Source organism: Stegodyphus dumicola, chromosome 10 (genome assembly GCF_044657685.1).
Source record: "Stegodyphus dumicola isolate Sdum_Otavi_A_Nest chromosome 10, ASM4465768v1".
In the NCBI taxonomy this organism is placed as follows: domain Eukaryota; kingdom Metazoa; phylum Arthropoda; class Arachnida; order Araneae; family Eresidae; genus Stegodyphus; species Stegodyphus dumicola.
Genome location: NC_140777.1, coordinates 96453567 through 96477987, shown reverse-complemented (window position 1 = coordinate 96477987; position 24421 = coordinate 96453567). Strand labels below are relative to the sequence as shown.

At 34.9% G+C, this 24421-nt stretch overlaps 1 protein-coding gene across 1 annotated transcript in view; it reads right to left on the bottom strand.

Moving 5' to 3' along the window:
* The window catches only part of LOC118201522 (uncharacterized), a 236963-nt gene that overhangs the window by 26446 nt on the left and 186096 nt on the right, over positions 1–24421 (bottom strand). Inside the window, exons 24-25 of the mRNA XM_085825294.1 lie at positions 17493–17612; positions 2253–2425 (exon numbers count right to left, since the gene is read on the bottom strand). Coding sequence (XP_085681420.1) covers positions 2253–2425; positions 17493–17612 — 293 coding nt within the window. The remainder of the gene's footprint in view (positions 1–2252; positions 2426–17492; positions 17613–24421) is intronic.

Sequence of the window (24421 nt, the reverse complement as noted above, 5' to 3'; positions counted from 1 at the left end):
TATAATAATAAAAAAATTACATGCATTCATAAAATGAGAGCCTCCAACATTATCTTGCATGAAGAGGGTAGAAGGAACAACTGTACAGAGGTAATTACAGGCCTCTGTTGAAGAAACCAGTACACCCTCAGCATACTATACTTAACACACAATAACCCATAAATTTTAACATGCATTTACCATAATTTCATGTTACTTATCTGTACTAATTTCACTTATTTTTAACATCTTTATTTTTAGAATAATTATAAAATTCGTATTCAAAATTCTCAGCAAAATTTCAAAAACATAAAAACCTATCTTAATATCCTTCCCTATGAATAATTTAAATAGCTTAAAATTCGTTACTTAATTTGCTCACACATAATTATGAAAAATTAGAAAAATTAATGAACAAGAATTTCAGATTTTCTCAAAACAAATTGCAGAAATTTTAACTAATGTTGAAATGAAAACTGTAGAATTTGCAGCACATTAAATAATTTAGTTCCTGAGCTAGGTTCACACGAATGTAATAATTTTTGAGCTGTTGAAAAAGCAGAAGTGCAAATAATTTTCTGTCGCGCATACTTGCAAACACTAATTCAGATCGACCTTAATCCGCTGTAATGCTTAATTCCTAAACGGTAATTCACTGATGATTTCCTTTTCACTAGGCATTCAAACTTCTCAATTTATCGAGATATTACTTTCAATCTGTAAACACTACGCGTGATTATTTTTTTGAAGCACTTGCAAAACACCACAGCAGAAGAATGATCTGTTATTTTTTAAACACTGAAAAAACAAACTTGATGATTTGAAGAGCTGAATTAAATTTTCCATTGAGGTTTCAGGCTGCAGGAAACTATCCTTACCGGCTTAATTGTCATAATAAAAGCACATAGAAAAAACGGAGCAGTGTCGATCTGTGCTTAGATTCATATTGAAGAAGAATTTTGATTGCGTAGCATTTAAAGAACTTGGCAGTCGAGGCAGTTTTAATTCCATTTTTATTTCCAATTGATATTTGTGGCCACAATCACTTGGCACTAGTCGTGCCTTTCCACACAAGATTTACATTTTTATATATTGTTAAGATAGAAAGCAAGCCAGCGAAATTCCATCCTAGGAGAGTAGAGGGCAAAGTGCGTAGTTATGAAAGATGGAAGTACGTGAAGAGAAAAGTTTTGGTTTACAAGGTCAGTTTCAGTTCTTAATTATTACGTCATCAGAGTTGCGCGGCCCATAGAGTGATCTAGAAATGACGCAATGCAGAGAAGTTATTACGATTTTAGAATAAAGAGGAAGAATTAATGTTTTTAGTTATTCTGATTCATATAATTTTATCTTACATATATATATATATATATATCCTTAATTTAACTTAAAATGCATCAATAATATTATTACGAAATGTCAAGGCGCAGTGAGATGGCTTCCCCGCAAAGCAGTTTTAGGGTTGCCATAAAATAACAAGGAAAGGCAGGGTTGCCACATTTGGCGAGAAATCGCCTTCTTGACGACATCTGGCAACAAAATTGGCCATATGCCATTAACTGATGGAGAACCTTCTGAAATGAATTCTTACCGGTTTAGCTCAGAATGTTCTCGAACACAAGCCGAAAGCTATATAAACCCTGCTGGTCCGCAGTTAGTATAGAATGTGTGCAGTCCGTGCGGAGTCGATCGAGTTGACAGCCGGGCAGCGACTGCTGAGTGGGTCGTCGAGTGCACCGAAAGAGTCGCATAGTGTATCGCGGTTAGTGCATCGTCGAGAGAGCGTGTTGAGCTCCGGGAACGACTGAAGCGAAGAGTAGGGAGCTGTGCTCTGTGTGTCGTCGAGTGCATCGCGACTTGTAGTGTGGAGAGTCTCGAGAGTATGGGGAGTTCCGAGAACGACCAAGTAGAGTCGGGAGCTATAACTCTAGTGCTTTGCCGTGAAGCTGTCTCCACCGTGATAGCCTGATGACCTGGAGGCTGTGTCGCTGATCATGTCAGCGTGTTTATAGTAGTTCATCGAAGACTGTAAACGTGTTTTGGAGCTGTCCTGACAATACTGGCAAATAAAGTGTGTGTTTCGATACTTCATCAAGTAGTGTCGTCATTATTCACTCCAAATCCACACGAACCCCGTACGAACGTGAAGGAAGAATAAAAAAACGTAACAATATGAAAGCAATAACTTTGAACTGCGTATTTTTAAATAACACTATGCGGAATATCATTAATATATGAAAAAAAAATGTTTACATAAATGTTCAACAACTCACTTCATTTGCATAAAGCCAGTCTGATCCAGTGTGGCTATACTGCAGACGGTATTTTGTAACACTTCTGGTATCAGCCACTTTTACGAATTCTAACCTAGACACTCTCGTATTTCGAAGAAAATCTATTTGAAAGTATGGTTTGTGCGGTCCTAAACGCAATGCCGGAGACCATCCTAAAACAGAAAATACATGTATAAGCCTTATTAATACTCAATAGATACAATGTTAATGGATCAAACTTTCCATAACTTTCAACATTAATCAATATTATGTTGATAGTTGATTACATGTTTCTTTTCTTTTTTCCTTTATTACTTGCAATGCCTACTTCGGACATCTTTTTAAATATTCTATTTCACCAATTTTATTATTTCAACAAATTTTAATAAATATATTTTAAACTCATCAAATTTTTAGAATGCTAAAATTATCTTATAGTATCTTGCTTAAAAATAGTGAATACTGTCTTAAGAGTTCATCCCAGTTTCGCTTCTTGGCTGCTAAATTTCATGGAGATTTCGTTGCCTACTGAAGCGTAAATAATAAAAGTAAATAAGAACAAGCTACCCTCATTATGGCCTCTGTGAAAATTACAGTTATCGTTTGCTTCGCCTTATCATTTTTAATATATTATTTAAGCTTTTTTTACTTCCTTGTACGAAGTAAAAAGGAAGTATTGTAATCGCGAAAAGTTTCAGGCAGCATATTTCAACGAAAATATCCATTTTGACCGCTATCGAATGCAATTTAACGATGTTTTTGCGTGATATCTGCACGTAAGAACAGAATATAAGACTCGTTTCCTCCAAAAAAATTATAAAACTGCTTTAAAATTAATTCTGAAGAAAATTTTTCGTGGCGTCTGTACGAACGTATGTACGTACGTACATATCTCGCATAACTCAAAAATGAGTAGTCTGAGAACGTTGAAATTTTGTATATAGGACTGCTATAACATGTAGATGTGCACCTCGTATTTTGGTTGCAATAGGCCGCACCAAACGTATATAAAAATATTTATATATATATCCACTCTGTTACCCGGTTCAGTGATCTCAGTTTCTTTACTCTTATATGTTTGTAAATCGTACATTTTTTGCTTTAAACTGATTGAATTACGTTGTTTTTATCTTCCGGTTAAGGTTTTTATGCCTTTAGTAAATCTGTATGCAATATTTTTAGAATTATCAACAATTTTAAAGTTGTTTAAGTGCCGCTAAGCCTTTTTTTTATGGCGGCCATTGATTGTTTACATTTGAAACAGCAGGCTAGTGGATTTGTTGCCAATCTAGAGAAACTTAGCTTGGCAACAACAAAGATAACGCCTTCATTTATTATTGCCAATTAAATCATGCTTAATCCTTTCTGGAATTTTTTCGAGGAAATAAGTGTTCAAGATTTACTTCGTAATTAAGACACAATAACACGCCGAATAAATACTAATTCAGAAGTCAAACAACAAAAATCAGCATTAATTTACAAAATTTTCACAGGACTACTTTCGATGGTTTTACCGAACCATCATCTTCAGCTGCAAAACCGCAAATGAACAAGATAGGAAATAATGTTTATATAAGATAAGAAAGCCTGGACAAGAATAAGCAAGTGGCGCCATCTGTTGGCGAAACCAGAACTAAAACATAATTTCTCTAAAAGCCGAAGGCAAATTTGGATTGGAATTAGGATCGTTAACTAGAACAGAAAGATTTTTATGAATGTGAAATGCCTCTAGAAAATCCAGTTCTCCAATGGAAGATGTTTTTTGAATAATTTTGGCAGCAGAAAAATTGAAAGTGTGATTTTCGGACCAACAATGTTGAGCAACAGAAGACTTCTGTGTTTCCTTTTTTCTAACATATGCCTCATGTTCTTTGACGCGAAATTTTAAGGCTCTCTTAGTTTGGCCAATGTAAATTAAACCGCACTGGCAAGGAATCCTATAAATACCCCAGGAATTTATATCCGGAATGGGGTCCTTGAGTATAGAAGTTGGAATTTTATTGATGGGAGAGTAAAGAACCCGAAAGTTAAATTTCTGCAAAATATGTGCAACTTTATAGCTAATTGATGGAAAGAAGGGAATGACAACAGAATTTTTATAATCTCCTAAAATAAGAGTGTGGCTTTTAGTGTGTTGAGATGAGAATTTTTTAACTGCTTGATTAATAATGTTGGGTGAAAAGCCCCTGTCAATAGCTATTGCTTTTAAATAATTTAGTTCTTCATCAAGGGCTAGTTTGGAGGAGCAAACTTGAAGAGCACGGAAAACATAGGAATAAAATGAAGCTAACTTTTGTTTAGTCGGATGACATGATTTAAAGTGTGGTGGAAGGCAAACCGATGAAGGTTTACGGTAAACTGTAGTACTGAAGTTGGATGTGTTACGTGTGACCAGAATGTCGAGAAACGGAAGAGAATTGCAAGTCTCAAGTTCAAAAGTGAACTGAATAGCAGGATCAATAGAATTCATTGTTGAAAGAACTCTATTTAAATCATCTTTATTACCTTCAAACAGGGTAAAAGTATCGTCTACGTAGCGGAACCATGCCGGGAAGTTTAAAGTTTCAAACAATTTTGATTCATAATAATGCATGTAGATGTCAGCCAGGATGGGACTGAGGGGGCTTCCCATGGCTAATCCCTCAGTTTGCTTGTAATATTTATTTTGGAAAACAAAATGTGTTTGTTTCAAACAGAGTTGAGTGAGAGAAATTAGCTCATCAATTTCGATGCAAGAGAAATGAAATTCGCGAAGTCTGGTTTCTAGACATCTTAATGCACCCTCCACTGGGACATTGGTGAATAATGATTTTACATCAAAAGAAACCATGAGTAAATTACGAGGAGAAATGTTTTTAACCTTTTTTACAAACTCTATTGAATTTTTTATGGTGTAAATGTTATTGTCTAATAGAGCGGAAAATCTAGAAACTAAATATTTAGCTAATGGATACGAGGCAGTACCTAAATTTGATACAATAGGGCGGAAAGGAATACCACTTTTATGAATTTTGGGAAGAGCATATAATCTGGCACAATTCGCAACAGATGGGATAAGCGAATGTTTTAAGTTGCTTGAAATGATTTGCGAAGATTTGATCGCAGTTTTTATTTTGGATAAGTCCGAAGGTGAAGGATCTTTAGGGATCGGATTATATGGTCCTTCGTTTAAGAGTTTAGTGACACCATCGATGTAAGTGTTCTTATCCATGACGACTATCTGGCCACCTTTGTCGGCCTTTGAAATGACAATATCCGGGTTAGAATGAATCTCGCGCATTGTAGCTCTTTCTCTCGCAGTTAGATTTGGTTTCAAAGGTTTATTATTGAATTTCACATTATGAGCGATAAGATGCCTAATCATTTCTTTCTGTGAATCTGAAACTTTACTGAACTTGAAAGCTTTTTCGATAGGAGCCAAAATCTTTGGAATCGAGGGTTTACAGGTTTGTGAGAAGTTAAAATTATATTTTAGAATTCTCTCTTGTTCTTCTGAAAGACTAACATTAGAAATATTAACTATTGGCTTGATGTTTACAATGGGAAGATTTTTTGAACTACTTGAACTGGAAGACTGTAAAAGAAGTTTTTCGAATTTAACTGCAAGGGTGTTTTTATGACGGTTAACTGCATTCTCCGTTCTAGACCAAGACATTTGTTCAAGGGCAGTGAATTTTGGATATGTTTTAGCGAGTTCCAGATGAAGCTTATAGAGTTCATGTTCAATTTTGGACAATTGTTGACGTGTATCCCTTATCACGGACCGAAGTAAGACAAGTTTGCAATTTAACAGAATTCTTGAAACGCGACTCGAAGGTTTTTGATTAGATTTGATTTGAATAAAATTGGGGATCAATTTTTTACATTTACATTTAAGTAAAAAGTCAAGATTATTCTAATATTAATCTTTCAGAAGAACAAGAGAGAATTCTAAAATATAATTTTAACTTCTCACAAACCTGTAAACCCTCGATTCCAAAGATTTTGGCTCCTATCGAAAAAGCTTTCAAGTTCAGTAAAGTTTCAGATTCACAGAAAGAAATGATTAGGCATCTTATCGCTCATAATGTGAAATTCAATAATAAACCTTTGAAACCAAATCTAACTGCGAGAGAAAGAGCTACAATGCGCGAGATTCATTCTAACCCGGATATTGTCATTTCAAAGGCCGACAAAGGTGGCCAGATAGTCGTCATGGATAAGAACACTTACATCGATGGTGTCACTAAACTCTTAAACGAAGGACCATATAATCCGATCCCTAAAGATCCTTCACCTTCGGACTTATCCAAAATAAAAACTGCGATCAAATCTTCGCAAATCATTTCAAGCAACTTAAAACATTCGCTTATCCCATCTGTTGCGAATTGTGCCAGATTATATGCTCTTCCCAAAATTCATAAAAGTGGTATTCCTTTCCGCCCTATTGTATCAAATTTAGGTACTGCCTCGTATCCATTAGCTAAATATTTAGTTTCTAGATTTTCCGCTCTATTAGACAATAACATTTACACCATAAAAAATTCAATAGAGTTTGTAAAAAAGGTTAAAAACATTTCTCCTCGTAATTTACTCATGGTTTCTTTTGATGTAAAATCATTATTCACCAATGTCCCAGTGGAGGGTGCATTAAGATGTCTAGAAACCAGACTTCGCGAATTTCATTTCTCTTGCATCGAAATTGATGAGCTAATTTCTCTCACTCAACTCTGTTTGAAACAAACACATTTTGTTTTCCAAAATAAATATTACAAGCAAACTGAGGGATTAGCCATGGGAAGCCCCCTCAGTCCCATCCTGGCTGACATCTACATGCATTATTATGAATCAAAATTGTTTGAAACTTTAAACTTCCCGGCATGGTTCCGCTACGTAGACGATACTTTTACCCTGTTTGAAGGTAATAAAGATGATTTAAATAGAGTTCTTTCAACAATGAATTCTATTGATCCTGCTATTCAGTTCACTTTTGAACTTGAGACTTGCAATTCTCTTCCGTTTCTCGACATTCTGGTCACACGTAACACATCCAACTTCAGTACTACAGTTTACCGTAAACCTTCATCGGTTTGCCTTCCACCACACTTTAAATCATGTCATCCGACTAAACAAAAGTTAGCTTCATTTTATTCCTATGTTTTCCGTGCTCTTCAAGTTTGCTCCTCCAAACTAGCCCTTGATGAAGAACTAAATTATTTAAAAGCAATAGCTATTGACAGGGGCTTTTCACCCAACATTATTAATCAAGCAGTTAAAAAATTCTCATCTCAACACACTAAAAGCCACACTCTTATTTTAGGAGATTATAAAAATTCTGTTGTCATTCCCTTCTTTCCATCAATTAGCTATAAAGTTGCACATATTTTGCAGAAATTTAACTTTCGGGTTGTTTACTCTCCCATCAATAAAATTCCAACTTCTATACTCAAGGACCCCATTCCGGATATGAATTCCTGGGGTATTTATAGGATTCCTTGCCAGTGCGGTTTAATTTACATTGGCCAAACTAAGAGAGCCTTAAAATTTCGCGTCAAAGAACATGAGGCATATGTTAGAAAAAAGGAAACACCGAAGTCTTCTGTTGCTCAACATTGTTGGTCCGAAAATCACACTTTCAAATTTTTCTGCTGCCAAAATTATTCAAAAAACATCTTCCATTGGAGAACTGGATTTTCTAGAGGCATTTCACATTCATAAAAATCTTTCTGTTCTAGTTAACGATCCTAATTCCAATCCAAATTTGCCTTCGGCTTTTAGAGAAATTATGTTTTAGTTCTGGTTTCGCCAACAGATGGCGCCACTTGCTTATTCTTGTCCAGGTTTTCTTATCTTATATAAACATTATTTCCTATCTTGTTCATTTGCGGTTTTGCAGCTGAAGATGATGGTTCGGTAAAACCATCGAAACTAGTCCTGTGAAAATTTTGTAAATTAACGCTGATTTTTGTTGTTTGACTTCTGAATTAGAATTTACTTCGTAATTTTTAATATAGATATTTTAAGTTTTTATGTATTTTTGCCTTCTCGCAAAATGAGAACTGAGTTAATTGAATGAGAAATACTCAATCGTCTGTGAAAAACTGTTCTTTTTTGTTTTGTTTGCTTAATTTCTTTTATACGTTATTCTAGCTTTATTATAGTATTTGAATAGAACATGTGGCAGCCTTATTAATACTCAATAGATACAATGTTAATGGATCAAACTTTCCATAACTTTCAACATTAATCAATATTATGTTGATAGTTGATTACATGAACTATTCAATCAATATTATGTTGATTGATCATGTTGATGTTGATAAATCAATATTATGTTAATAGTTGATTGAATAGATTAAATAATTCTATTCTTTAAATGATATAAATTTTGTGCATTATGAGTTATAATATGAACGATATATAATACTGTTAAGTGAATCTAGCGCCAGAGTGTCGCTATGGTAAACAAATACTAGAGTGAATTTTAAAGAATGCATTTATTGTATTGTGGTTTATGCGCTATCGGCGAAGTAGATTTAATTCAATCCAATAAGTTTAAATGAAATGCAAGAAAAAATGCGTATAATTTAATATTCCGTACCAGGAAGTCATATGGTGTACACATCAGATTTTTTTTATCTCAGTTTAGAATGCAATAAATTTCATATGATCAAAAGTATGTAATAAGAAATTATAATTATTGTTAGACTGAGAATAAAATTCATTATTCTTTTTAAAATATTTCCTACTTTTAAATACGTTATTGCCAAGTCAAGAAAAATGCAAATGGCTTTTGTCATCAATATAAAGCCAATATCTCAAAACTCATATAAAGCCAATATCACTCTTAAAGTTAAAAAACTAGCCTTATTACCTCTCTCCAAAACTTCAGTTTATTGGTTGTTTAGAAATAACTTTTGCTACTGAAAATTTCTATGCAAATTTAATGACGTAGCAATACAAACTGTAATAGAATATTATATTCCTAATTATATTTATTACATTCCGGACGACAAGTAAAACTTTCAGGAAAGATCAACTAAAATATTCTTATGATGCTTTACATTGAATAAATGTGTTATTTTAGAACTGATGTAGTTATTTTTTGAATGTCATTTTCAGCATATGTGTTTTTTTTATACTTTAATAAAATGTTTATGCGATCATGTATGCATTTCTTAAGCATTATTATTATTATTTCTCTCCGTATTCCCTAAGCATATTATTTTACACCTTTCTGCATGCCATTACCAGCATTTATATTCTTCATTCCTACTAAATTACTAACAGATTCTCGCTAGAAAATATACAGTTGAATCTCTTTAAACCGGCAGCGGCGGGACCTTGTCGATTCCATCTAATTGACTATATATTTTTAGAAAATATTTGTTCCTGCTTTGTGAGACCATCTGTAAAAATTTCAGTATGCGAAATCCGTGAGTCATGTTTTGATTTATCAACCACAATTCAATGCATTATATCGAACCGTATGGATTATTTAAAATTAAAACACATATACATTATTTTATATTTAAAAAAAGAAACAAAATTACACAACATTTAAGAACTACCACATTTATTATCAATGAACGTTATGAATTTCTTAATGTGATAGCATATAACTTCAAATATTTGCCTACTAAGACTGTCACCGTAGTTTTAAAAATTAGCTGTGTATACAGTGAAGCTTCAATTACATGATATGTTGACATAGATGAACATTTCTCGGCAAATTTTGTAAAAGTCTGCAATCTTTCATCAGCTCCTTTTTCACGTATCTTTCTTGCTTCTGCATTGTCGTCTTCAGTTTCATTCTACTCCCTTCTCTTCATCATCTCTTTTCTTTTCCAATACATGGCAATTTATTTAGTCGTTATCCTTAAAGAGTTTGCCGGAAACAGAATCCTCTATATCCACCTAACTCCTTTTCTAATACTAAACTTTTCCGAGCATATTACTAAATCCAAAATATTGTCCACAGGCAACGAATGCGTTTTGAAAGTAAGAGAATCTTTGTCACTCAACTTACCTACGAACATCATCATAGGCAGTGCCGATCCTAGACCGGCGACCGCTCAGGTGCAAATTAAAATTGGCCGCCTTTTTTTTAATAGAAATTTAATATGCTTGATAATCATTTCGCCGTCTTTAATTTGACCTTCACTTGCACCATTTTGCCTCTCGCTAGGATTGGCCGTGATCATGGGCCATAATTTTACGCCAACAGTGACTTTATGTAATGCTCTTTATATCTTTGCAAGCAAGAGACAAAGTAAATCTGCCGTTTTTCAATGTGAATTGTTTCCGAAAATCATGGACATTTTATCTCCAAAGTTCACATATCGCCGCAATAAGAGGAATGAGTAATTCATCTTTATATTCTAGATAATTGCAGGATCCAAGGGTCGTTACGCTGGGGGGGGCACAGAAATGTAACATAAATGCTTTCCACATTAAAATCTTCAGACTGTTCTCCCACTAGATTTTTTTATTTATCTAATAAGCCTTAATTTCGGATTTAAAATTTCAAAAATGCTGTTATTTTGATATTACCGATTAATCGGGTTAATTGGTTACAGGGAATTTTGTTATACTTGCTTCCATATGTCATATCATTTTAACATATTATCAAGGTAAATAAACATGTTCCGTCACAGTTTCAAGTCCAGCCATGAAATAATCGAGATACACAGCATTTTCGTGGCTTTTCCAAAATGTAACGTTAGGGCGAAACAGCCCATCGTAAGAAAGTTCCCCACAAAGGCATTCTTTCTAAATCAGACACTTATAGCGTGCCTTGCTTGAAATAATAAAAAATATAACGCTTTGCTGGAAATAAAAAACAGAAAATGAGTGCATATTCGCTCATACAAACGCTTTTCCTACAAAACTTCCTAAAATTATATTGTTTTGTATTTGAGTTTTTGGTTAGCTGACTACTGCCTAAGGTTTTTTAGGCTATCTTTCCATAAAGAAATATCTTCGTCTCACAATCATAACATGCACGGAGAAAGAAGCAAGAAAACATTTATGTTGTCAAATCTTTTTATCTTAGAATATTAATTGTTAAAATTTTGCCACTCTTAGCCACTTAGCCATATGTGGGTTACATTGTTTTTTTCTTGTGCGTTAGAGAAACTAGAATCTCTATCGGTAAGTAGAGATAAAATATTTCGCAAAAGAATGGAAGGAATCCTCTAACGGATAGAGCGTATACATATGTTCAAGAATATTTTTATTGGCGCTTATTAGAAGAAAAAGAATTTAGGTATATAAAACAGCAGGGTTACTTTGTAGCTATGGTTTAAGAAATATAGTTTTTCATGGCGGTTTTTGGAGAACTTTGGGATTATTGGAGCAAAACTGAGGGTTTTAAGAGGATAAGATAGTTTTATCTCTGCCATGGGAAATTTGCTAGTTTTATAAAATTTTTATGGCAATTAAATTGACATGCTTTACGCATGTTAAGAGTTTGCTTTTTCTTTAAACATATAATTTAGTTTAAATTTTTAATTTACAAGTCATTCTTCAATTTGCGTTTTTTCATCATGTTTAATTTTCTAAAATAAACTTTTCTCAATAAATCAATAAAACAGGGCGTTAAAATATTCAAAATTTTAACGAGTATATTTTTTAATTCTTACATTAGATAGATAATACTCTTAAATTTATGGGTTGAAAACAAGGAAGGCGGTTCTTGAAAAACGGTTCTCTAAGGATCATAGATTTAAAAATTATACCAACCTTTTTTATGAAAAATTAATTACAACAATAGATAAATGATAATGAATTAATCGGATTTATTGTTTACCGTCCCATATATACTTTCCTGTAAGAAATTTATTCTTCAGTTTGGCATTTTAACATATTCTGACATTTTAAACTCTCTATCGCCTACAGTTTTTTTTTTTTTTTTGGTAAACTGCTTTATTATGTTTAGTGGAAGCTAGATTGATTTTTGCTTTAAATAGAATACACTTAACTCTATTTAATAAGTTAAAATAAAAGAAACAACAGATTCCGTTAAATCTCACTGCTGCCAGTTGACTGAAATATATTTAATATAGAGAAAAATGTAAGTCTCATCATAATAATTTAGACCAGCGGTTCTCAACCGGTGGTACGCAAGAGAATAATAGGTGATACGCAAAAGAAAATATTTTTGTTTATTAAATTCAAAAATTAAATATCCCAACATCCCGTTGAAGTTTTTTCTCTACCACTCTTAAATTTATGAGATCTAAGCTGTAATAGCAATAAGCTGTCTGGGCGGTCAATAGCCGCCCAGATTTTAACAAATAGCAAAATAATCTGTTTTTATTTTCACAAAAATTCTTTGAGCCATAGATATAATAAAATTTGTCATAAATGATGTTTTTAAGGGGAGTTGGAACCCCAAAATCTTCAAAAAATTGTGATTTCGGATTTTTGCATTTTCAAATTCTCTACACTTTTATCTTTCTAAAAATACCATTCTTTAATCTCTATGAAAATTAGAACTGTAAAAAAATATAGTTTTAATTTGTCATCTACTGCTTTGATCAATGAGGATTTTTACATAAAGACGCGTTTTTCTCCAAACGTGTTTTTTTATACTCAATGTACCTTTTCTGAGGAACTACGGCTCACAGGTATCTAAACTTTTTATGGGTTATTTATTAGGTTCCCTAATATTTACTGAAATGAGCTTTTCGTAATAAACTTAGAAAAAAAATTAAATTTTTTTGTGTGAGAAAAGTGCTAAATTTTACTATGCCTAACAAAATATCCTGTAATTTACTCTAAAACTCAAAATGTTTCAAAAATTCATTTCAGTGTAATCAGATAGGTATACTTTAATTACAGAAAAAATTTCAAGCTTGTATCTGCAGCAGATTTTGAGAAAAGGTACATCGAAAATGGCCAGTTTAACATTGTCGGTATAGGAGTTTCTGATACACCTTAAAGGGAATAATGTAAATGGATGTCGTATTTAATAGAAATAAAAATAAGTTCCTATAAAAATAAAATAGTATTTTATTAATTCCTTTAGAATTGATCAATTTCTTAGTATGTTTACACTTTATTTTGACACAATTTCCGGGCTCATGTTGCTCTATTTTCAATCAGAATTATTTTTTTTTACGTCGATTTGCTGTCTGACAACAGCTATTTTGTATTCATGTTGCTTTATATTCCTTACGTTTCTATGCGATTTGAGAGTATCGTCGTGTGTTTTTGAAGAACTCGTAATACATTGTGCATTCAAATATTTGTGAAAAAATAATAAAACAAACATAGATTTTCAAAATGGAAAAATGGCTAAGCGGAAAAATGACGATTCACCTGTGATGGATCCAGGAAAATCTACTAGCATCAATAATATTGAGAAGAAAAATTGTTTATAGAAAATATAATGAATGTTATTTATCATTTGGGTTTTCTTGAAATGAAGCTGAAATGGACCCTCAACCTGAATGTGTTGTTTGCGGTGAACTATTATCCAATCAAAGCATAAAACCGTCGTTTATTAAAAGACGTCTGAAATCTTAGCATGCCAATTTAAAGGATAAATCTGAATAATATTTAAGAAGAAATTATTGGAGCTCAAAAATAGTAAATAAGTAGTGAAAGATTTTGTTACTTCAACTGAAAAATCTTTGGAAGCTAGTTACCTAGGAAGCCTAAGAATTGCCAAGACTGGGTAGGAATTGCCAAGAATAATTGGAAGGAATTGCCAAGACTATTGAATAAAACCTTATGTTAAGAGCAGCTAAAAATATCGTTTTAACATTATTCAGCAAAAAAGTAGCTCATGAACTTAATAATATTCCGTTATCAAATGATACAGTAAGTCTACCAAATTCCATTAAAGAGACACTTATTCAAAAAATAGAACACAGTGAGTATTTCGCATTGCAGTTGGATGAAAGCACTGATATAAGGAACTTTGCTCAATTATTAGTTCACGTACGTTTCGAAGAAGATAAACGAATTGCCGAAGAGTACTTATTTTATGAAACTGTTCATGAGAGAGCAACTGCAAATGAAATTTTCAAAGTAATAGATAATTTTCTGTCTGAGAATGATATTCCTTGGAATAACTGCATTGCCGTATGCAGTGACGGAGCTCTGGCTTTATCACGAAAACATTCTGGTATTATTTCTCAAATAAAAAAAGTCGTACCTGAAAGTAAATTTTCTCACCGCTGCATTCATCGTGAAGCTTTAGTAGCCAAAACGATTCCCGACAACCTGAAAATCGTTTCAAATCAAGCTGTGAAAATTGTCAATTTTATTAAAAGCCTTTAAATTTAAGAATATTTGCCATTTTATGCCAAGATATGGGCAGCGAGCATGAAACGCTTCTGTTTACATTGGCGAAGTAAGGTGGTTATCCGGAGGCAAAGTTTTAAATCGTCTTCAGTCAGAAATTCAAATTTTCCTGTGTCTTTCAAACTTTGAATCGCAAAAACGTTTATTTAGTGAATTATGGTTGACGGGTTTAGCATATCTAGCTGATATTTTTGGAAAGTTAAAATGAATTAAATTTAGGATTAAAGTACAAATTGCTAATTTGTTTAGCAATGAAGATATAATAAATACAATGATAAAAAACTCGAGCTAATAATCAAATATTGGATAATAATATTTTAAGCTTTTTACCCCTTTTAGAAAATTTTGCAACCGAAAATAATTTGAAAATAAAAGATGAATTTGCATCCGATATTAAAAATCATTTCTTTTCATTGATAAATAATTGCAACATGTGTTTTCCCGAGGATAATGAAAAAGAAAATTGGATTAGGAATCCATTTTATTTAAATGTACCTGATGTTTTACGAAAAAAAAAAAAAAAAAAAAAAAGGAACAATTGTTAGAAATTTCCTGTGATCGTATTCTAACTGAAGATTTCAAAAATAACACATTTGTTAACTTTGGGCCAAACCGGGAAAAAAAAAAAAAAAAAGTATTTAAAGGCATTTCAAATAAAGCTGTTAAATTTGTATTGCCTCTTTGCACAACCTATTTGTATGAACAAGGATTTTCTTTCACGTTATATTTGAAAAATAAATACAGAACAAAATTAAAAGTGGATTCTAATTTACAGTTAAAACCAAGTGAAATAAGATTAAACTGATTATAAGACTAAACATAAAGAAACTGATCTCTTTTAAACAGGGCCAAATTTCGGACTATATTTTATAATTAAAGTATTATAACTTAAATTTTGATAATTAAAATGGTAACCAATTTTTAATATAATTTTTGTACATGTGCGTATTTTATACAAATGACCAATAGGTTGCGGAAACGGCAAAATATATATATTTTTAATATTTCTATTAAGAAACTGAAAAATAATCTTTGAAAAATGTTGTTGTGGTACTGAAATTTTTCAATATTTGTTTAGATGGTACGGGTTAGTCAAAAGGTTGTGAACCGCTGATTTAGACCATCAGTTGAAATGAAATTCCTTTAAATATCCCATCAGATGTGAGATATTCAAGAAACTTTTAAACCTTTCAAACATCTGTTTCATCAGTTAACTAATATAATTCAGTATTGACGTATGAAAAATGTTTGTACTATTTATTCAATAATAAAATACACTTGTGCTGAAAAAAATAAGCAACAAACGCTAAAAGAAAAGGTACAAATGTAAAAAAGAGAACTAAAACATACAGTTTACATATGAAGTATAGGTTGTATCGCCGAATGCAAATAGGCAACCAAAATTAGCATATAACGCAATCCCGCAATCACCACACAACGCCTTGAAACGGGCATGCCTATGCGTTAGTTCTGAAGCAACGATACTTCCGTGTAATCCGACACAACCAAAGGAAAAAGCATGAACCGAAGACACCATTTGCACGACGAAATGCGTTGGACATGATGTTGCAAGCTGGTGCAAGACAATTCGCTATGGCGAAAGAGCACGGTGGGCATCGTAGGGTCATCAACAGGGGCTGTGGAACTAAAGGGATAAAAACCCTTGTAGAAGACTTGGGTCTGGTCGCGGAAGATTACGGCAACGGCAGACGATCGTTTCCTCTCATTATGGTGCAAGACGCAGTAGATTACTAACAGCAATACAGCTCTCGTCGCATCTCTCTGCTGCTGCAGGACGGTCCATATCCCGCCAAACTGCATGAAGGTGGACTATACGCCCGACGACGTGTGGTTTATGTTCCTTTGTCCCCACTGCACGTCAGAGCGCGGTTGAATTTCACTCATGAAAATCGCAGTTGGACACTAGCAGACATCGCAATTAGAACAGCAGGTCCACGCACTCTTTATAGATGAATCTTGATTTAACATCTAGAACAATTCTGGAAGGGCAATGATATCGCGAGGGCCAGGGATATGCTATCGGTCGCCAAATAACGTCGAAAGAGACCCTTACAGAGGAGGAGGCTTATTTGTATGAGTTGGGATAGTAACGAACGGCTGCACCTACCTCTACGTAATTCCTGGTGGTTCCGTCGCAGCCATCCGATTTATCGCGACGAAATTCTTGTGCGTCCTTTTGTCTCTGCAATAAGTAACGACGCGATATTTATGAGCGATAACGCCCGACCGCATGGAGCTCAGGTGGTGCAGAGTTATCCGGAGAGCGAACGTATTCTACATTTGCTGTGGCCTGCTAGATCATAGGATATAAATCCCACAGAGCATGTGTGGAAACATGTTGGAACGACGGATCGCAGTGTGCCGCGAGGCAGTCTCCACGAGCTCCGACATGCATTGCTGCAAGAATGAACGCCACTGCCAGCTGAACAAGCAATTAACGACACTATTGCCAGCTTTCCTCTCCATTGTCAAGAACGCATTTTAGTTAGAAAGTATCATATCCATTATTGCGTCATGTTTTCAGTGCACGTTTTCCCGACCCATTTGATCTTTCGCAATGCGATGGTCGTAATACACGTGTTTGGATGTCTTTGCTTTACTGTTTGCCATGCCGTCTAGTAATTGCACACCAACCTCTTTTATCAATTTCATGCATATTCAATAAATAGTTTTTGTTTTATCCCGTGATTTTCCCTCGTTGCTTATTTTTTGAGGTGGCGTTTAAAAATCGATTTTTGAGTCGATTTCAACTTCTCTGACCCCTCAATAAAGATGAATGATAGATCTCATATAATTCGAGAGCATCACTAAACTAGGCAGATGCTTCTGCTTGTTTCGCAAAATACAGAAATCATATTAGTCTTGAAATTCTATTATTATTTAATACTATGTGAATTAATGAAAGAAAAGAATTTCATCTCTAACCTTTTTTACTATTCCTTCTGATGTTGTATGGTCCTGTTTCTCTTTTTGCTGCCGAAGACGCACTAAGCTGGCATTTATAAATTTTCTTCGGATTATTTAATTCTAATTTATTGTAACATTCTGAAAATGAAAAAATAAACAGTAAACTCCAAATATCATTGATTATAACAACAGAAAATAACTAATTTTATCTATTGAACTTTTTTATTTAAACAAAAAATTTTTATTTTTTTTTAAACAGTAAAAATCACAATTTAGAAAACTCAGATTCATTTACTATTTTTAGCTATATGTTAAGTTATACAATTATAGAATTTGATTTGTGCAATATACAGTACCCATTACACAGTAGCAAAATTAAATTTAAAATTATGAAATATAATAAAAGACAATTTGACAAATTACAAATCTGTACAACTTATTATAAAGGCAGAAATCTCACAATGTTGTACAAACGCAGCTTCTATTCAATGTACTTTTATTAAGGATTTTCTTTATGGAAGGCTATCTGCAGATCAGTTTCTATAAATAAATTTTCATAAATTATCGAGTCATAAAATTTTTTTTTCTCAATCAATTTTTCAGTTTGCTATGGATTAATCGTTCCGAAACCTCTATAAAGCTTGAAAGAAGAATTATAGACTTGTAATTTGAGAGGTTATTTTAGAAAGCGTAACAACTGAACATTTTCAACAATTTCCAGAACGATCTTGTAGAACATTCATTGTAGATTTTGGAAAGATATTGTATCACATTCTTAGTGATTACTTTGATGATGATATGGTTAATTTTGTTATAGCTGAGTGCTTTCCTAGATTTAAGTATGGAAATCATATTTAAAATTTTTGCAGGTTGTAAGATTCCAAACCTAGAAGTTACTGCAATGTGTCTGGAACGTAGAGAACTGGTAAGCGAATAATCGCTTAATTCAGAGAGATAGAAACGTAAACGTACGAAGGGTTAATTACCCTTTATTATTCAAAATAAATTTAACAGACGACTCCTTCTTGGAGCCTCCAAGCTTGAACTCAGGAATAATAAGCAATAAAACTTAACTAAACTTAGCTAAAAAGATATAGCCGAAGCTATCAAGATTCTAACAGAGTTGGCCCCTTAACGCAAACTAACGGCGAAGCTATCAAGAGCCTAAAGTACGGTCGAGCGTAATAATAGCTTTAGAAAGAATATAGCCAAAAGGCTAACGCTCGATGCATAGAATCTCTGGCTCTCTAACGAAGTCAGTAGAACTTCACAGTCAAGTACTTCTTCTCTACATCTGCAATTGATCGCGATTCTGAAAACACGTTTTGGCCGAAAGTTGTAAGCTGAAATTCAGAGAGGACAGGAAAGTAACTTTTAACTAAAAATTAACTGTTAGGGAAATTAGGATAAACCTTACAATATGAAATAGGAATAGCTTTTCTAAAAACAGGCCTGCTAGAGAAACTATCCTGTGAAAGTTTTAACTTCATTATGAGAAACTTTTATATCATTTACTTTGAAGCTCTTAAAGCTTTTGATTTTCTCCTGGTAACAGTGGCAAGCAGATGTGGAATAAAATTTTGAGTTTGATTTATCTTGTACGTGTTGAGTACGTGTTGGGTGGCAAACTTTGTATTACTCGTATTCATTATTTCGTTTGAGTTGTGTTGTAAATGGTAATATATTTTTGGCAGATTTTAAAATTATATTAGATTTCTACATAGAGGAGCATTATGTAATTAAAAAAATACACAGCCTCTATTTATGAAAATGATATAGTCTTAAAAGTCAGCTTTCTCAGCTCCTAATGGCAAGCCTAAATGACAATGGCAATGCATATCTTTTCTTGAGTTTCATTAGATTTCTTTCAACTGTACTTAGAAACACGATGTTTTATTATCAAGTAACTTTAAATCTTTTGAAATTCGCAATAATGATACTCTCATGATAAGTTTAGTGGCTAGCTATATGATTATTTCTGTGCAGTGGCTTTGTGCATGTCGTTCATTGATTCGTTTTTTTTTCGCGATGGCTGAACACATTATTGAAGAATGGGCGTTCTTTGTATATATAGGCTATACATGGATTGGATTAGGATTATTGAGTTATGGCAAAGCACACGAGGGCTACCTGCCTAAAGAGAGGGATGCCTTCGTGGAGGACTTTCTAAGGGAAACTGGCTTGTATACACGTTACATGGGGAAAACCACGAAAACGCCCATGCAGCCATCCCGTTCGCGGGATTCGAACCTCGGACCGAACTACCAATGTTCAGCGTCTTTACTGCTCGGCCGCTGGTGGGCCGTTATAGGTGGAATATAGTCTATAGATGTCTACAATATAACATAATCTATAGATGGAAAATAGCATGAATTTCTGGAGATGACTTCAGGGAAAACAGACACTTGAGAAACTTCACACTGATAGTTAACAATCTTTGCCATAGTTAACCACAAATTCTCCCTTTACCCTCGGTCAAGAAAATATGAAATTAATTATGAAAAATGACACTGAAATAAAAAATTTTGAAAAATGGCTCCAATACCAAATTTTTGCGCAGCTTATTATTGCTCCTGCGCTTATTGATTTATTTTTGAGTTTTGAATGCTAGCACGTGTCTTTGTATGTAATTCGATTTTGGGTCTTCGCTCTTCTCTTTATTTCAGAATGCGTGCAACAGGTAATGAAAATGACGATCAGAAATCATCAGACAGGCCTGAAAACGGCGCTGCATGGAATTCTTTAAGTTCTAGAAGATTCCTCCTGGCAGTCTTGCAGTAGAGGGTGCTGAACAGAAGGTTTATTGAACAGCGATCCATCTGGAAGTCACCATTTGAGATCCTTTTTCGAGGTAGTAGGATAAACGTGTATTCAAATAATGAACTGATCGACATGCTGATCGTGTATTGAGCTGCGGATAGTAATGGGCAACGCCGCTCGGCGGTTGTACCGGAAATGTTACCCGAACAGGCGTGTCCCACATCACACGACCTTCGCAAGTGTGAACGGAAGGTTACGTGAGACTGGTTGTTTAACTAGAACTACAATGAATCTGCAGCCAATAACGAGTACACCTGGCAATAAGGAGACGGTCATACGCGTGGAAGAAGAAAATCCAAGGTCGAGTATTCGATCAATAGCCCAATCTATCGGTTCATCTTAATCCATTGCCTTGAGGATACTCGCAGCAAACCAAATGAGGGCATACCATCTTCATGGCATCCCATTGTTAGAGCCTGAGGACTCCGGAGGACGTTTGCTACGTGGTTCCTGCAACAGAGTGCTACAGACAGCGCATATGCTGCATTTTTTTTATTACGGAGGAAGCATACTTCGCACGTGAGGGAGCTTTTAATCAGCATAACAGCCATGTGTGGGCTTTAGAGAACCCTCATCGTACACAACCACGTGCAGCTCAAGAGCGTTTCTCGGTCAATGTCTGAGCCGGCATTCTTGGAGACTATCTCATTGGACCGTTTAACGATAAATTATCGACGATAAATTTCTCAGCCCTTTGGACGGTAGGGCACTCCTTATCTTTTTGAAACAAGTCCTGCCCGAACTTCTTGACGCAGCACATGTGCCTCCGTTATTTCATCGCTCCATGTGGCACCAGCATAACGGAGCCCATCCACATTACACGACTGACGTCCACCGACACCTCGACGTAACCTTTGGGCAGCAGTAGATAGGTTGTAGTGGCCTGGTTCATTGGCCTGCCAGATCACCGGACCTATCATGCATGGACTTCTTCTTCTGGAGTCACATAAAGAGCTTAGTGTACGGTACGCCCGTTTCTTCAGTTGAAGATCTCGATGCTCTAATATCTATAGCTGCCGGGAGGATACGTGACATGCCAGGAGTCTTCCAGAACGTAAGGAATTCCATGCAGTGCCGCTGTCAGGCCTGCCTGATGACTTTTTGTCGTAATTTCGAACACCTGTTGTAGTACAGCCTTTCAATAAAATATTTTCTTTCCCATTCATGTGTTGCTGTTTCTGTGCCTTTTCTCTGTTTCTTTCCACCATAGCTCGCAGCTACGGTATTTGCGACCCTGCATTCCTATGTGATTCCGAGTCGTCTTTGTACCCTCTAGACACCTTGGAGGTTTGTTAGTCTGGTAGCGAATCACCATGTATAGAGTTAACAAATGTTTCCCAAACTGCTTCAAGATCGGTCAATTAGTCTTCTCTTCCAAGAAGAGCAGAAACCCAGAGGATCCGCCCTCATACTGTCCGATCAGTTTACTACTAGCAGTGGGCAATTTACTAGAGCGACTGATAATTACAAAAGTCAAGCATCACCTCTATAAAAATTACAAAATCAGGAAGTATCAGTTCGGATTTAAACCTCATAGCTCCAATGTTCACGAAACTGACTCAACACTCACAGAGATCTCAAACAATAAACAACACCAAATGCAATCTGCACTTCTATGCCTGGACCTCCAAAATGCTTTCGACTCTCTCTGGTGGCCAGCAATAAAACAGGCCCTCGAAGAGATGGACTGTTCCAAAAATCTTTACCAATTAATAACTTTCTACCTCGACAATAGAAAAAGCACAGTCCATTTGCTACAACTCAGCCATCTACAGAAAGCAATCTAGAGGATGCGCACAAGGATCATGTATGAGTGCGGACTTCTGGAACATCACCTTCAATCACATTATTGACCACACCTGGCAGGAGCACACCAAAATTGTCGCTTTTACCTATGATGTCGCTTTTATCGTCCACCCGCGACCATCTCCAAGAAAATTGCAACGTTACGTTCTACATCTTCAACAAGCTGTGCCACAGGATTAAGCTCCAGGTCTTTAACTCTAAAAGTCAAGCCCTGATTATTCACAAGCTTGGACGCTTCATTACCAGGAATCGAATTCTGAAAATAGGCAACAATAAAATCAAATGTGTTAAGTCCATTGGCTTAATTATCGACGATAAGTTTAACTAGATCGAACACCTTCAACAGAAGAAACTCACCACCGCCAAAATTGCTCAATCCCTAAACACTATGAGAGGTTACTCCTGGGCCTCAACAGCAAAATCATGAAAATGTTACTCAAAACAGTAATCAACAAAACCATCACTTACGCAGCAGCAATATGGGCATTTCCAATGACAGAGCGCAAAAGAAGGTTATTAAATTCACTTTAGCCACCGTTCCTACTCAGCATAACAAGAGTTGTCACAACTTCAACAAATGCGCTGCAAACACTCGCCGGAGTTATTCCTCTACCAATAGAAACTTAAGTAGAAGCAATCTCGACAATAGTATTACAGCTAAGAAGACCAGCAAATTTAGCAGATACCATTTTCCACCCTGATGAATATGAAGGAAAACCACAAAAATACCAGATACATCCAGCCTTTAAACTCCATAACCTCCATTGCAACTTCAACCAACCTCCTCGTAACGTCAACATAACAGCTTTCACAGATGAATCCAAAATTAATAAAGTGAGTTGCATAGCAACAATCCGCATCAGTACCAGTCTCAGTGCCAGCATCAGCACAAGTTCACTCGGAATGGCAAGGACACCCTAAGATCAAATAACAGTGTCGACCAGGCCGAATTAATCGCTATTCGTCTCACCATGAACGAGACCCAACTGACACCATTCATATCGTGACAGACAGTCAGTCATCTATACAAGCTATTCAAAGCTTCTACCAATAGCTCACCAATATTCACCAACTCACCAATAGCACTGGACATCCAGAAGACCATAAGAACAACACAACTTACAGCTTAATACCAACGATAGACGATACACGCACAGTATCCAACTATTTCTTGACACAATATATCTCAGGTCATGGTCCTTTCCCTACACATTTCTCTGAAAGAAATTTTACATCTACTGATTTGAGTGCATGTGAGGAAAGAGGCGACCCTTATCATTATGTCTTTCATTGCCCACTTACCGCCAACCTACACGTCAAACACCCTACTCCAGTGGGAATGGAATCCAAAAGATTCCTAATCAACCATCGACACGCCTACAAAAGCGTCAAACTAATTATAGATAAGCTACAACAACAAGGTAGAGAACTATGCCACTCATAAAGAACAAAACTGATGCAATGATGAATGCCTAGCAATCTAAGTACCACCACACAGCTATCCAGAGAATCATTACTGCTTGCTCACCTCCACTGAAGAATGACTTCCAGTCTACTGCTTCACCATTTAACTATCCATGGAGACAATCTAAAGTACTCACTTGATTCAATATGATATTCAACAGGGAGTGCTCCTATCCTAAGTCATCACTATTTGTGTGAGTGATCATCATCAACTACCAATGCCTTCAAACTGCCAAAGCGCACTACCAGTACGCTAAACTCTGACGCTCAGATATATGAACTATGAACTTTAAACTTTACATTATTATCTGATGCTCAGAACACAAAGTGCTCTCCATACTGCCGCGTACAATTCTGTGCACATTGAACTCTACGCACAACGAACTCTGGGCACAATCACACAACGGCACCACCAACACAAAAAAAAAAAAAAAAAAAAAAAAAAAAAAAAAAAAAAACATAGCATTAAAACTCACATCACATCCATCTTCCCAAATGCTAAAGGATTCCTCCAAGCATACCAACAAATGTCAAATTGCAACACCTAATTAATTGTAACATGTTATCTGCATCTTGATTCCTGTATACCAATATACCTGTACCTCAACTATCTGCATCCCAATTTATCTGTATGTGTTTTCTTCTTATCTAAATAACTTGTTACTTTAATTTATTATGTCAACAGTGTAATGTAATGACCTGATATATAATCTTTTGTCTTTATACTCAATAAATGTCAGAAAAGGTTAATACAGTAGGGCAATACTCTTTTTATCTATAACGACATTGTGTTGCCCTCTGCACTTTTTCGTGTTCTGTCCTGTATAGAGTTAGCATTGTTGTGGATTAAAAAGAAA